Below are 16189 nucleotides of genomic sequence, written 5' to 3'. Positions count from 1 at the left end.
CAAAGAGATCTGGTTAAAATTTAAGTCAGATCATGTGTAAAAGCTTTTAGCGACTTTGTATTTCACGCTGAATAAAAACTAAAATCGGTGTGATGGCTCATGCCACCGGTGCAGAGTGAGCCAAGATTGCACCATTGCACTCCAGCCTGGGAAACAGAGCGAGACTCCATCAAAAAACAAAAACAGAAACAAAAAACAAAAAGCTCAAAATCATCAGGATGTCTTAGCAGATGCTACGTAGTCCACCCCTCATCGCTGTTATCTTTCTGACCTCCTTTCACACTACTCTCCCTTTGACTTGCTCTGCTCCAGCCACACTGGCCTCCTTGTCTCCGCAATGCCCAGGCATGCTCCTGCCTCAGGAATGCGGCCCAGATGATCACTGTCTGGCCCACTCTGTCCTAGAAATGACTCATTTCTTCACCTCCTTCATGTCTCTATCCGGTATCACCCTCTCACTGAGGCCTTTCTAACAAGCAGTTTGCTACCTCCAAACCTGCTATCTTACATCACTATCTTACATATGATATATTATATTTATTTGGTGTCTGTTTCTTCCCAATAACATATATACTCATTGAAGCTAAGACGTGTTTTAATGCATTTTATTAACTATTTATTAGCCACCTATTTTGTTAACAACATCCCCATCTTCTTGAATAGTACCTAGCACATAGCACAAAACAAATATTTGCTGAAGGAATCAAAATATGTAGAAGTGCTTTGCAAACTGTAAAGCAATATAAAAATGTAGCTCATTATTAACTTCTGAATGTTAATATAGGCTTTCACTCATTTTCTTAATACTCTCTGGAGCTTCTTGGGTATTTTTATCATCCCCGCTGATATTTCAGCAGAGTTATTTTTAAAGAAGTTAAATCTGTTGTCCAACCTGTCACAGCTAGTAAATTCAGAACTGGCTTTCAAACCCAGGTTAACTCTAGAGACAGACTTTCAGTCTCTGAACACTTCTCCAAATAACATGTCTCCTGGATATTAAGTCACAGCTCAGGGACCTGGTATCAGAAGTCCTGCAATGAATGCAGATGAAAAATTCTTACAGGATATGTCAGAAATTGGGATGTCTCCAAAGTGCTCTTGGAAGCCTGACATTTATATCACTGCATGAACATAAGAAACTTCTAATAACAACAACAAAAATTATTTGAGAGAAATACATATATTTGACAAGTCTAAGAATTTAAATTCAGGTTTTTTGGTTATTTTCCCAGTAAATGCAATATATATAATACATAGTTTTTATCCATGATGAAATTTCCTACATTTTTGGTTATAGATTTGGTCTGTGTGATCTCTGTTAGGTGTAAAAATACAAATTCTTCTTCAGATTACATTGCCATTTTCATGGTTTCTTTCCTAGTTTCCCACTCTTTAAAATCTGTATTTCATTTAATTCCTCCGATAAGTCAGGAGAGAGATTTGCACAAGGCCTTTTCGATGGAAGAAAATTTAAATGAAGCAACTACGTACTCACTGAGGAGGTCAGACATATCACAGTCTTACCTGTGTGAGTTCCAGGTGATATTCAGAAAAACACACAGATACACAGTAATAAAGAATTTTGAAACACTCCAATCAATCAAAATTTGTTGACACAATGTACATATTTTGAAGTTTATTCAGTTTATCCATAGGAAGGGCTCTTGCTTATTTCCTTAAGCAAAGGCTTTCTAGCCATTATACAGACACGATTTTCAAAAGACTGGCTGGTGGCATTTCTATGTCACAAAGCATTAAAAATAAACTGGAGAGCAATGGCCCTCAAGGGACAGCCAACCAGCCCTGATATAGCACAAAATAACCAATGGTTGGGAAAATGATGGCTATATAATTTTTCATAATTTTTTTAAAAAACAAATTATATTACTATTTCCTGACTAAGAGTAAGTGATAATACATACTATTTTTCAGGAAGGTTTCCTTCAAAATAGTTATTCATTTTTAAGTTTGGCACTACTGAAGGTTTTAGACATAGTTATATGTGAAAATCACTTCTAAATAATTATTTCATGACAGAAAAATAGATTAACTGCTTATGATACTCCAAGGACATGAAAAGAGAAACTTAGCTTAATTATAGAGTGCATAAACATTGAGAAAATCTAGTTCAATATCAAGTTTTCAAGAAAGTCTTTAAACAGTGAAATTGGTTGCTAACAATTCTAAAACTCATTGTTTCAAAGTATTTGATTATATGGTAAGTTAGATAAAGATATAATCTGTTCCTGATGTGACAAAAAAGCATGGAACACCTTACCCAGGGGCACTCTGGCAGCACTTGCATCCGGGTTGATCCAGAAGGAAAGCCAGGAGAGAACCACGATGAGCAGGGTTGGGGCATAGACCCCCATCATGTAAAAGCCGACCTGCCTCCTCAGAGTGAAGATGACTTCCACACATGTGTAGTAGCCTTTCAGAAGCAAACACATTCAAGGCATGAGGTTTTCACCCACACAGAATCGCAAACATCAATGACAGACCTGGAAATGGTAAGTCACTTCTATTTGAGGCAATTTCATAGAGTAAACCCCTCAGAAAAAAGTTTTTCTTTGCAGATATATAATTTATGTGATCTAAAAGGGTGACATTATGTAACCAGTTTCAGCTGACCTTTTGCAACTTCATTATGACATTGAGAAATAGATCCCACATGCTGCTCCACTGTGTCAGTGTCTAGCCTTTTAGGTCATTGTTCAGAGAACTGGCAATAGAGTTGAACTTTTCCTTACCCGTGGGTCCTCTCAGGGCAATGATCTAAAGGAGTCATACAGGCAGTAGTAAATCAAAGTAGAGCAAGTCTTAAAAAAAAAAAAAAGAAAAGAAAAACCACTCCGGGACTACACCTTATCAGTATAATTTTTCAGCCACATGTACCACTTCTTATGTAGGATGGATGGCAGTCTACACTGACTCTCATGTATAGATAAACCTTAAAAATTAAGAAAGTATTGGAAGTGAACATTAACAAGTATAAGAAATCAGTGTTTTCAATCCATATACATGAAAGATATATATACTGCAAACATTGGATATGCCTCTCAAAACTTTACCCACCTCTACTTCGGGCTCTCAAAGGTAGTCCAATTGAAGGAAAGAACTTTCATTTTCAAATGCCAAGACAGAAATTGTTTTACAACCTAATTCTAGAGTGGCCATGACATCGACTAGTGCCCCAAATTAATCACCAATTATAGGCAGCCTCACAATAGCCTTTGCTGCCTTGAGAAAGAAAATAGTAACACGAATATGCTCACAGTACTGCATTCAAATGGAAAAGGTATTTCCAGATGTTCGAGATTATTTCTTAAATGTTTGGTCTTTTCAGTTAGCTATTTAAATATAATATGTAATGCTGAAAGTGCTTAATTTAGATAAGAATGTCATTTGCCATTTTACAAATGTAAGATTATGCATAAATAGCAAAATAAAATATCTATAATCGTTTTCTGTTTAAACTGTATAATTTTTTTAAATGGTGAAACAAATTAATGAACAATAAATAAATGAAACAATTATGGGGGAAAGAATAATGTTACTTTTTCCTATTTTATAGTTTAAAAATAATATTTACCTGACCTTCCTAATTGGGAAGAATATACATATATCTGACACAAGAATAATCTACATATTTATTCATTAATAGCACCTACAGCAGTACTTGCACAGAATAGGACCTTAATAAACGTGGAATAAAAGAATGGTTATTTATATCCTCAACAAATAGATTAGAAATCTTTTCTTTTCCCAGTGTATAGAATCATTGCCACCTCTGAGAGGTTACACAGACAGTACAGCTAATATGTAACAAAAATTGTTGCTTTTGACTGAAGTAAATTCTATTTATGCCAAATGCTTCCATATTATATTAAAGACAAGAAATGCAAGTGTTTCTTTTTTACAGTTGAATTTCATTAAAATTAGGCAATATATCAAGTCATTCACAGGTTTTAAAAGGATGTAAAACACGTAACAATGAAAAATCTCTCTTCCTTTGCTTTTCCCACCATTCACCTCAACTCCCTGCCTGGACAAATAAGAACATATGTTTCTAACGAACAATCATGTGCAATATTTCAAAAATAGAACCTTTCATAAGTACAATTGCTACAATTAAGAAGGCTCAAAGTATTTCCTAAAACTGATTCTAAAATACATCACTTTGTAATAGCATCACGAAGTCAAATTAGTTTTCTGTTCACCTAGTGCATATGAAATGTTTCTCAACAAATTGTATATTTTTAGGTAGTCTCAGTTGTCACAAATATTATAATGATTTACTACAAAGTAGCACAGCTTAAAATAAAATTTTCCATTCCATCCCAGTATGTTTAAATGATAGCCCATTAACATGAGTCCTGCGATTTGAAGCAAGTTTCCATCATGTCCCTTTTATGAAGGTACCCACTAGGGGAGCTTCACAAGACTTGGATGCATTTAGCAGTAAAATACATGCTTGGATATTATAGTGATTTGCTCATAAAATTTTATGAGAAACGTTTCTTCATCTTTTTTTGATCTTTTCCTAGTATCGTTACATTTATGAGAGGCAGGTGGGCAGCTAATTGATATAAATGTTCACTGGGTAAATTCAATTTACTTTCTATTTCCTGTGAAGTTTTATTCTATTATTCACTCAGGCTTCCAATTTGAGTATTTTTGTATACTTGCTTTCCCACATATTTCTCCACTTTTGTTATTTTTATAATCATAAAAAGCATAATTTTAATAAAGTTGAAACTGCATTATTATTTCCATATAAATTAAATACTGGCCATCATTTTTATGTAATGCTCATATATATATTTATACTTTCCCATTTTTCTACACTGTTAACTATTGCATGTATTTTCAATGTCTATTTTTCTAAACAGATTTCTAATTATCCAAACATTAACAAATATTTTACTTACATTCATATGATAATTCATAAAAGTACTGATCAAGTCGCTGAAACATACTAAGTGCCAAAAAATATTGTTAGGCATAAGTTGTTTTGTTGTTATTTTCTGTGGCTAATTAGATTTCAGTGAATTATTTATGACTCAAAAAATTCCACAAAAAAAACTTATAACTCTTGAGTAAGCTTCCAAATTCTGTCTATCACAGCAAACCTTCTAATTTTATTCTAAGAACTAAAATGAACTATATTTTACTTTTTTACTTGTTTACCACATTGAAATATGGCTCACTAAAGGTCAGGGACCTTTCTTTTATTCACTACTGAGTCCCCAATGGAGACTTTTTTTAAAGTACAGCTTAAAAATGAAAAAAAATGAACACTCCTAGCACTTTCAACGCTATTATATAATCATATGCTATTACACAAAATTACAAATAAAATCACTAGTGTCATTTTCATCTCTAAGAAATTTAAAACTCTGATACGGTCTCCTTCAAATTTCTCACAACAATTTAGACACTGCTCTTTTTGAAATGTCAAGCATATAATCTGGATGTGGGTAACAATTTTCAAAGTATAATAGGACTCCACAGGAATTAATCGTGTAACAGTATCAGACTCCCTCTCCCACACAATCACTGTAACTGTATGACCTTGGGCAAGTGTCTGTTTCATTAGCCTAATGTGTACAATGAGGATAATAAAAGTACTTAATTCATAGAATTGTTGGGATGATTAAGTTAAATAATTACTGCAACGAACTAAAAACAATGCCTAGGATATAGCAAGAGATCAAAAACCTATCTACTAAACACGCGTTCTTATACGACAGTCTCAAAAATCTCTAACAACTATAGTCTTCTTAATTTGAAGTACAAATGGGAGATGGAATACTACTCTTGGTCCCATGGCTGACAGTAATTTGCCTGGTGACATTTGATAAGTAATAAGTCACCAGTAATAACTAATTTAATAAGTAGTTTATTCACTCTGCTCTTCAGTTCTTTTATGTGCTAAATAAAGGAGCTGGCTCAGAATTATCAATTAGATCACTTTCATATCTAACTATCTATGACTTCTTCATTGAATACTTTGATGGTCAAATTTTTAGTAGCTCTCCATTTTTTAATTTTAAAAACCTCAATAATTATTTAGCAATATATTTGACTATTATCTCTGTTTTCCTGATGTACTATAAGCTTTAAGAAGAAGGAATGCTTACATATTAAAGTTATATCATTTGCTAACATATCTTGAAGTCAACAACAGATGTTTAACTGTATCCTCAAGCGGCCTAGTATTGTCTTTATCGCAACACTGTAAATATGTAAATGTTCTCTCCACCTGTTAATGTCAACAGGAATGTTTTAAATTATATGTTGCCTTGATGATGTCATGAGGACAGCATTCTAGCTCATTCTATCAGCACTCTAGAAACATCTAATCTCTCTCAGTTTTACACAATTATACTATATACATTTTATTATTTCAAGTCAACATGCATTTTACAATAAAGCTTTAATTATATCTATTTCTGAATGTTTTTGTTATGATTTACTTCCAAAAGCAGAATTAGAATTGTGCAATAATTTACATGTTGAAATGATTATTATTACTAATGTAATAATCAAAATTGAATAATCTTCTTTATATTGCTAAGTGAAATAACACTATATTCAATATCTAAAACCCTCGCTAACTTAGAACTACCAGCAGATAATAAAAGGTTGAACACTAATCACATTATGACAGTATTGAGTAGTGAGTACTGTACTTTCTGCAAAAACTCATGTAATTTAAAGAATGAGATTAATTTGTTTTCCTTTTCATAATTGGCTGTTCTATGACCTAGGTCAAGAAGACTGTACAGGGAATATTTACTGATGTCCAACTATTTCACACTCTTATTGTTTCCTGCATAGCATAAAGATAAATGGTTTTTAAAATTAAAAATTATTTTATTTTAGATGGTCAACCACCATCTAAAAACTACCCAAAAACAATGGGTGAACATATATAGATTATATTGTTTCTATCTAAAATGTTCAGCCCCAAATGGAATCCTGCCTGAAGTAGAATTTCTTGACATTTGAAAACTACTACCTGAAAGAGTTTTCATTACTAACATAAACAATTAAAAGCCTCTCGCTACGAAAATTACATAAAGAAAAATCAAGCATGTCTATCTAATAATTAAAAGTTCAAAAAACTTTAGTGAACACAATTCTGTGAAAGACTTAAACATATGAATGTAAAGATAAACTACTTGCTAATTTAATTTTAAGTTTTGGCCAATTCTTTTCCACTCTCCCCTTGGCTATGTATTAATTAAAATGTATCTTTGAAATAGAACTTAGTTTTATTTAAAGAATATTACTTACCAGTGCCTTTATAGTATTTTGTACAGTTACCATATTCAATATCTTCCTTTTTGATATCAAATTGAGGCAAGGCAATTTTTTCCAATTGCACAGGATCTCCTGACTGCCAGATAAATCTTAAATCATCAGTTGTGTAACCAACTATAAACAAAAGTAAATAAATATGTTAGTTTAAAATATAATTAATAACGTTTTTAAAATATTTTAGTAATCCAAATTTTAAACATAGCAAAGGAAAGAAAATAAGACCTTCTTATATGAAATTGTAGTTTAAAATGTAAACAGGTAAAATCCATGGCACTAATGGAAATACTACTACAAGAGTTAAAGATATTCATCTTAAAGAAAGAACAAGTTTAAATAATAAGCATATTGCACAGAGTTAAAATCCTAGGACATCATATACAATAACTTATTTCTCTATGTCAGAATTATTTTTTAATGGTCATCAATAAAAAGGTAATAAATAAGTGATGCAAGCTTTCTGAATGTATACATTTACGGTCATGTAATACGCTCCCTGGAACTTTTTTTTTTTTTTTTTTTTTTGAGACGGAGTCTTGCTCTATCACCCAAGCTGGAGTGCAGGGGCGTGATCTTGTCTCACTGCAAGCTCCGCCTCCCAGGTTCACGCCATTCTCCTGCCTCAGCCTCCCGAGTAGCTGGGACTACAGGCGCCCGCCACCACGCCCGGCTAGTTTTTTGTATTTTTAGTAGAGACGGGGTTTCACCGTGTTAGCCAGGATGGTCTCGATCTCCTGACCTCGTGATCCGCCCGCCTCGGCCTCCCAAAGTGCTGGGATTACCGGCGTGAGCCACCGCGCCCAGCCCCGCTCCCTGGAATTTTTAAAAGAAATGTAATCATGGAAACATCTAAATTTTTTAAAAAAATCGTCCGGGCGCGGCGGCTCACACCTGTAATCCCGGCACTTTGGGAGGCCAAGGCGGGTGGATCATGAGGTCAGGAGTTTGAGGCTAGCCTGACCACAATGGTGAAACCCCATCTCTACTAAAAATACACACACACACACACACACACACACACACACACACACACACACACAAAATTAACCAGGCGCGGTGGTGGGCGCATGTAATCCCAGCTACTCGGGAGGCTGAGGCAGGAGAATCAGTTGAACCCACAACGTGGGTGTTGCAGTGAGCCGAACCACTGCACTCTAACCTTGGTGACAGAGCAAGACTCTGTCTCAAAAAATAGTAATAATGATAATAATAATAATCACTGCAAAATTCCCTAAAGGAGTTGCATCACCATAGAAGGCTAATACAATAATCCCTCAAAGGGATATAATTACAGCATCATTTCAGCATCCTGAAGCACACACATTTTGGGCTTAGGTATGTGGCTACAATTTAAAGAATTTTACAGCATACACTAGTCTACTATCAAACTCTAAAGTGCATGTATTTTTGAAAGTAATACTTCAGTGCATCCAGTAATGGTATCAAAACGTAAATGCACTGTTGGAAGTTTTATACAAGTACATCTTGACATGCAGGCACTCATATACAATACATACATAAACATAGACATGTGCAAACATATAAACACATACACTTACATGTGCAAAATCTCATTTTATAGTTAGAAAAAGTACTGCTCAAATTTAGGACCCATTTCAGTACATTATTTAAAAAACAACCACAAAGTAACTTTAGACATATAACCTAGAACATATATGCAACATATTTTGCCCGGTAATTATTCTTTACTCTCTGAAGAAATAGACAACCTTATTATAAGATGATCCATGTATTCAGGTTAAACATTCCTTGCATTTGTGTTAATTTTTCGAGGCTTATGTCTTACTTTTTATTTTCAAATGATAAGCATCATGGGAAATTAATTAGTACATTGTATAAATAATTTCAATTAATACACCTAGTGTACCTTTTAATAACTGAAAAAATATATGATCAAATAAACATAAAAAATACAATTTTGTAAAAAAAATTTTTACATTTTTTTACGTTCATAGAAAATGAATGCTTAGTTGGATTTACAGAATATTTTGCAATGTTTTCCAAATTTTCTGCTAAGAAAATCTGGTTTTAAGATCAGAAATGCTATTGAAAATAGGATGTGATTTTCTCTTTTACATTGCCTATATTACTAACTCAAATAATAATGGCAATTGGAATGTTAGAAATATACACCTACATCAATGAACTGAAATAAGACTAGAACAAAAATGATTTATCTTAATACAGCTTAATATAGTATTAATAAAAGAGTAACTATAATTTCCCTAAATATTTTAATGACTATTTATAATCAAAGCACTAGTTTTACCACTGTTATCTAAGATGTCAGTAGAATGTATTACCCAGACATATTAAACACTTTATTTTCATAATCAATTATGTTCTCATTTACATACAGCTCTCCAGTTGCATCTTGCAACGTTGTGTATCCATGGGAAACAAGGTCAAGTCCAAAGGGCATGAAAGAGTAATAGATAACCTGAAAGCAGAAATGGGTCTTAGAAATAATTTAATATACTCTGTCATCGATTGATTTTAGAAGGAAAATATAAATGCACAAATATTAAATATGAAAGAGTACCTCATGCTGACAAGGACATCTCCGTCACGAAAAATAAAGAGGAGGATATTCTCCTGGGTTACATCATGAAAATTGGCACTTTTTTCATTTGCAAAAAATAAATCAGGTTTCCATAAACACTTGTACATCGTTGGATCCACTGTCAGTGCATCTGAACCCCTAAAATCACTGGGGAGCTTCAGCCTGGGGTCATTCCATTTTTGTCTCAGGAAGATGTTAACTCTATAGTCCTGAAGAAAAAGTACATGTGTGCACATGCGTATGTTTGTTGCTTTTTTTAAGAACTTATTCAGTCCCAATACAAAAGGAGTTACAATGATTAGTGGCACAAATATTTTTGTTCTTCCACCATCAACCAGGATCACAACTGCATCACTAAAGGAGAGCTCCATTAGCAGTATAAAGACACTTGTCTCTATGTAATTCCTCTCTGCAGACATTCTGTAGCACTTGCTAGCTCAAACATCAGAATGTAACCTTATCGATAATTCCTTTACCTCTATACAAACACAAATTATTACAGCTGATTAGATGGTAGTACCATAAAAGCATGAGAATCACTAAATATTACTATCATTCTTCCCCAAAATTTTTTGTCCAAGTATACACATATCTTAAAATTAAAATTCATAATGAAATTTAGATTATTACTTAATATCTGATGATCATTGTGACACCTACAAAAATTAATTCAATAATGTCCAAGACTAAAACCTTCACTCATGGAGTGAAGGCTTTCAACAGATACAATGTGGCAAAAGTTTTTATCCATTGCAGGAAGACATGCATGGCCCTCTACTTTAGAGGGAACACACATTAGTTTCAAACATTTTCTAATAAAATGTGAATTATACTACCTTAGCCAAAGCATGTGGCTGATAGCCACTTAACATCATTTTGAACACCCAATAGAATTCATTTCAAATTATCCGCTAAAACACTTCCTTAAAATATACACACTGCAAATTATTCTATTACATTCTGTATTAGTCTGTTCTTATGCTACCAATAAAGACATACCTAAGACTGGGTAATTTATAAAGGAAAGGGGCTTAATTGACTCACAGTTCACATGGCATGTGAGGCCTCACAATCATGGCGGAAGGTGAAGGAGGAGCAAAGGCATGATTTACATGGTGGCAGGCAAGACAGCATGTACAGGGGACCTCTCCTTTGTAAAACCATGAGATCTCATTAGGCTTATTCATTATCACAAGAACGAAAGGGAAAAGACCTGCCCTCATGATTCAGTTATCTCCCACCAGGTCCCTCCCACAACATGTGAGAATTGTGGGAGCTACAGTTCAAGATGCCATTTGGGTGGGGACACAGCCTAAACATATCACCGCCTTTAGGTGCTGTGTTTTATCAAGGTAAATCACCAAAACCCTATAACTTTGAATTGCTATATTTAAAATATGCATTCATAATATGATAAAATATTATGTCCTTAATGTGATATTAAGGTTCAGTATAAGAAATAACCAGATGAAGCTGTGTATATATATTTTACATACTTGTTGTTAAAGCTGTGACCCTTTATTGTGATCAATGACCCTGATATGAAAGTACACAGGATGAATTCCTTATTTAATTTTAAGTTGTTAGAAATATATCACTATCATACCATTATATAGGTATTTACCATGTGCTAAGTATATTTAATGTTAAGTGCTTTACAAAAATCACATTTAATCCTCAGAGTTTACACTATCAAAATGCTCTCCTGATGCTTTTATATGCTTCATATGACTGGAAAATAAGACTTAATTGTGTTTTTCTTTTAGTCTTATAGCTGGGAAGCTAAACATTAACTCTATTACCAATTGCATTAACAATTTCTCTCTCATATCCTGGTGCAATTATCATTGTATGTCTCTTACACGTTTAGTTCTTTCTCAGTTACTTCATTGTATTTTTTGTTATCATATACCTCAACTATTTCTGAAATAGGGATGGATAGAAAATAAAAAAATAACAGTTGAGATATTGCCTTATTCTTGACAAGAGTATTTCAGTATTATTTGGATATAGCTGCCAAAAAACACTGCCAATGTGGCTTCCAGAGTTAGAATGCTTTATTTCAGTCTAATATTAGTTTATCTCCTTTTAATAGAATATTACATATATGTATAGGGATATAAGAGTATTAAAACTTTAGAGGTATTCTTTATTTATTTACTTTAGTTTTTTATTTTTATTTTTTAAGACAGGGTCTTGCTGTGTTGCCCAGGTTGAAGTGCATTGAAACTATCACAGCTCACTGCAGTCTCAACCTCCAGGGCTCATGCGATCCTCCTCCCTCAGCCTTGGGTAATTTTTTAAAAAAATTATACAGAGATGATATCACATTATGTTGGCCAGGCTGGTCTCGAAAACCTGGGCTCAAGCAAACTTCCCTCCTTGGTCTCACAAAGTACTAGGATTATAGACATGAGCCACCATACTTGGCCACTCATTGGTATTCTTTATCCAGACCAAAACAAATATCTTTTGGAATGTATGCTGGTTGGCCTCTCAGTAATTAATTTCTAAAGATTTTATAGCAGTATTTTATAATAATATTCATGATACTATCTGACAGAAATTAAAGAAATGCTAGTATTGAACTTCAGCATATTTTGTATAACTAAAAAAGAAGTCATTCTATACTTTTGGGGTGAAAGTTCATAAATTAAGCCTATATTATACAATATTCCCCTTAAAATGTCCATGCATGCACACAAGTTTTGGAAGCATAATTCCATGTTCTACCTATTTTCAAAATGGTATGGTTAACTAATCTAAAATTACATACCAAAATAAGCTTTGTTTTTAAATTTCTATAGGAATTTTAATAGTGTTTCTCCATGTGAAGTTTACTATTCTAAATCCTTCTTGAAATCTTATGAATGTTTCTACACAACTCAATAATATATTTGTATTTTTTATCAGTATATTAAGTCCAAGCATTTTAATCATCGGAAAGCCGTGCAGGATAGAGAAAAGCCCTACATAGCCTTGCCAAAATAAAAACCATCTATGGGAAAATTAGAAATGATGTAAGAGCACTTTATTTATAGTCAACCCCCATGTTTAGTGTTTATACGATCATAAATAACTTTTTTTAAAAATTATAATAACCTAATTTATAAAGGCTTGTATAATGGAGACAGCATGGGCTTGGAAATATAAAAGGCCTGATTAAGAGCTCACCTCTAAGTCTTAAAAGCTTTGGCCCTGAGCAAGTTTCTTATCCATTCTGAACTAAGTTTCTTAATATAGTATATACCTACATATATATATCCTAATGTGAGGATTAAATAAAATACTCAGTGTAAAGGATTAACATAGAACTTGCTATATAACTAAGCAGGTTTCCTTCATTTTCTTCCCATTTTGCATCCTTGGGAATCCAGCTACAGATTAGATCATAGACTTTCAGAAAACATTTATTTAAATTCCATCTAAATCCCTAGGCAATTGACTGGTTGGTTCATTCATTCAAAATTACTTATTAATGATATATTCATTTTCATGATCTGGTTAGCAAGGATACAGCTGTGAGCTCTCCTTGCTTTTGAAAAAACAACTATTTAAGGGATATTGAACATCAGTCAAACATAACTTGAAAAAGCCTATGTAAAAATAAAACAAAAATCAGTTCACAATGGGACATCTAATTTTGACTCTGAAGATGAGTTTAAGCTAACTAATGAATTGACACCTATACTGAGACCTGTAGTTAGATAAATCTAGGTCTAAATTCTGTGCTAAATAATTTGCTGTATGGGTTTAAGTCAAGTTATTTCACTTCTCTGAGCCTCAAATTCTTTGTCAGTAAAATTAGTCCACAGTTACTCTTAAGAATTAAAGGAGATACTCTACCTAAAGCATGAAACCTGGCCCCAAGTGAGTACTCTCAAAAGTTAATTAATTTTATTATATGTATTATTAACATTATGTCTATTATCACCATTTTGAATATGCAGGCATTACTATTGACGGCATTCCTTTTCTATTGTTGTAAAGATGATACCTAGAAGTTTTAGTTGGCTGCTAAACATTATTAAAGCTAACATTTTACTAACTCTTCAAAAGCTTTTAGAAGGCATTTTTTGTATGTACTAAAACTCAAGCACTACATTTAGGTGCTAGCCATATGGAGATCAACACAAAATGGTACTAGAAAACAAATCTGAGATTTTCAGACTATTATTCAGATTTCACTGACTAGAGATACATGAAGTAACATGGCAAACTTCTTGTGTGGACTACTTGTTTTTATGTTCCAGACTAAATTCAGTGATTAAAGAGGCTCATTTAAAAACTGGTTTTGCCGGACCATGTTAAACAATCATTCCTTCCTTCGTTTGTTCATGAATTCAACAGTTATTTACTAATAAGAACTTCCCAGGTTCAAAGGTCTGAGCTATCAGTCTGAGAGGGATAAGAACATAGGGTCCATATCCTCAGGAAGTGATGATTCAACAAGTCATGAGACAATTGGTAAGGACCCTAAGGGATGTAAGAACAAAGCAATACTTGTTGAGAGAATAAATGATCACGTCAGACACCAGGGATCAGGAAAGGCTGTAGAACATACATCTGGTGAGGTTCTCAAAGAGTAAAACTTTGATAGGTATTGGGTGACATGTGGGAAAAGCAGAATAAAGACAGAGGCAAAAAGATACCACTTCTTAATCAGTTTCATCAACAATACAAAAGAATGATTAAATATCAAGATAGAGAAAATGGCCCAAACAATTCAAGATCATCACTAAACAGGGACCAAGCAAGAGACAGTGGAAAGGTAGAAGTTAAAACCAAGGCCAAGAAACATACAAAGAACTCTTGAAACTCAACCATCAGAAAACAAACAACTCAATTTAAAAATCCACAAAAGACCTGAACAGATACTACCCAAAGAATATATACAGATGGCAAATAAGCATATGAAAAGATGTTCAACATCCTATGACATCAGGGAAATGCAAATTAAAAGAACAATCAGATACCACTACACGCCTATTTGAATGGCCAAAATCCAGAACGGTGACAATAACAAACGCTGGCAAGGATGTGGAGAAAGTGGAAAAAACTCATTCACTGTTGATAAAAATGAAAAACTGTTCAGCCACTTTGGAGACAGTTAGTGGTTTCTTTTTTTTTTTTTTTTTTTTTTTTTGAGAAGGAGTCTCGCTCTGTCGCCCAGGCTGGAGTGCAGTGAGATGAGGCCGCCACCACGCCCGGCTAGGTTTTTGTATTTGTTTTTTAGTAGAGACGTAGTTTCACCGTGTTAGCCAGGATGGTCTCGATCTCCTGACCTCGTGATCCGCCCGTCTCGGCCTCCAAAAATGCTGGCATTACAGGCTTGAGCCACTGCGCCCGGCCAGTTAGTGGTTTCTTACAAAACGAAACATACTTTTACCATATGATCCAGCAATCACACACTTGGTATTCACCCAAAGGAGCTGAATACACGTCAGCACAAAACCCTTCACTTGGATGTTTACTGTAGCTTTATTCATAATTGATGAAAATGTCATTCGGTAGATAAATGGGTAAGTAAACTGTGGTACATTCAGACAATGGAATATTATTCAGTGCTAAAAAGAACTGAACTATCAAGCCATGAAAAGATACAGTGAAACATTAAATGCATATCACTGAGTGAAAGATGCCAATCTGAAAAGGGTACATAATGTACGATTCCAATTATCTGACATTCTGGAAAAGGAAAAACTATGGAGACAGTAAAAAAGATTAGTGATGCCAGAATTTAGAGAGGAGAAAGGGATCAACAGGCAAAGCACAGATGATTTTTAGGGCAGTGAAACTCTTCTGTATGATACTATAATGGTGAATCTTTATCATTATACATTTGGCAAAACCCACAGAATGTTCTAAACTAGGGATGAAACCTAATATCAAAGATAAACTTTGGAGGATAATGTCTACTTATGTTTGATAACAAATGTAGCAATTTGGTGTGTTTATCCATTCATTTACTAAATGACATTTTTGTCAATTACCAATAAAGCTACAATAAAGTCTACATTGAGTCTACTTTTAAAAAGTGAATGAAAAAAATACCATAAACAAAATCAAAGTCAAGAAATACAAGGTTAAGAAAAAAAATCCAAAATTTTAAGATAAGGCAAAAATATTGTTTGTTCTTTCAATATCACACTAAAACAATGTCTAACAAGCCCACCTTAATGCATGTGATTCTCCAGGACAATGTAACTTTGAATTGCCATTTTCTATTGATTAGGGCTATGACTGTAAAATTAGATAACTTTTTAAAAATTGATGTTA

The 16189-nt window shown here is 33.6% G+C and overlaps 1 protein-coding gene across 3 annotated transcripts in view; it reads right to left on the bottom strand.

Annotated features, from left to right (window-relative positions):
- Window positions 1-16189, bottom strand: part of GLRB (glycine receptor beta) — a 90776-nt gene that overhangs the window by 20389 nt on the left and 54198 nt on the right. For all 3 annotated transcript variants that reach the window (XM_025385382.1, XM_025385384.1, XM_025385383.1), the window contains exons 5-8: window positions 9890-10119; window positions 9705-9787; window positions 7303-7443; window positions 2279-2431 (exon numbers count right to left, since the gene is read on the bottom strand). In XM_025385382.1, coding sequence (XP_025241167.1) covers window positions 2279-2431; window positions 7303-7443; window positions 9705-9787; window positions 9890-10119 — 607 coding nt within the window. The remainder of the gene's footprint in view (window positions 1-2278; window positions 2432-7302; window positions 7444-9704; window positions 9788-9889; window positions 10120-16189) is intronic.

The sequence above is a fragment of the Theropithecus gelada genome, chromosome 5, assembly GCF_003255815.1.
Source record: "Theropithecus gelada isolate Dixy chromosome 5, Tgel_1.0, whole genome shotgun sequence".
In the NCBI taxonomy this organism is placed as follows: domain Eukaryota; kingdom Metazoa; phylum Chordata; class Mammalia; order Primates; family Cercopithecidae; genus Theropithecus; species Theropithecus gelada.
The sequence above is the reverse complement of the archived record's forward strand: the minus strand, read 5'-3'. Positions and strand labels throughout refer to the sequence as shown.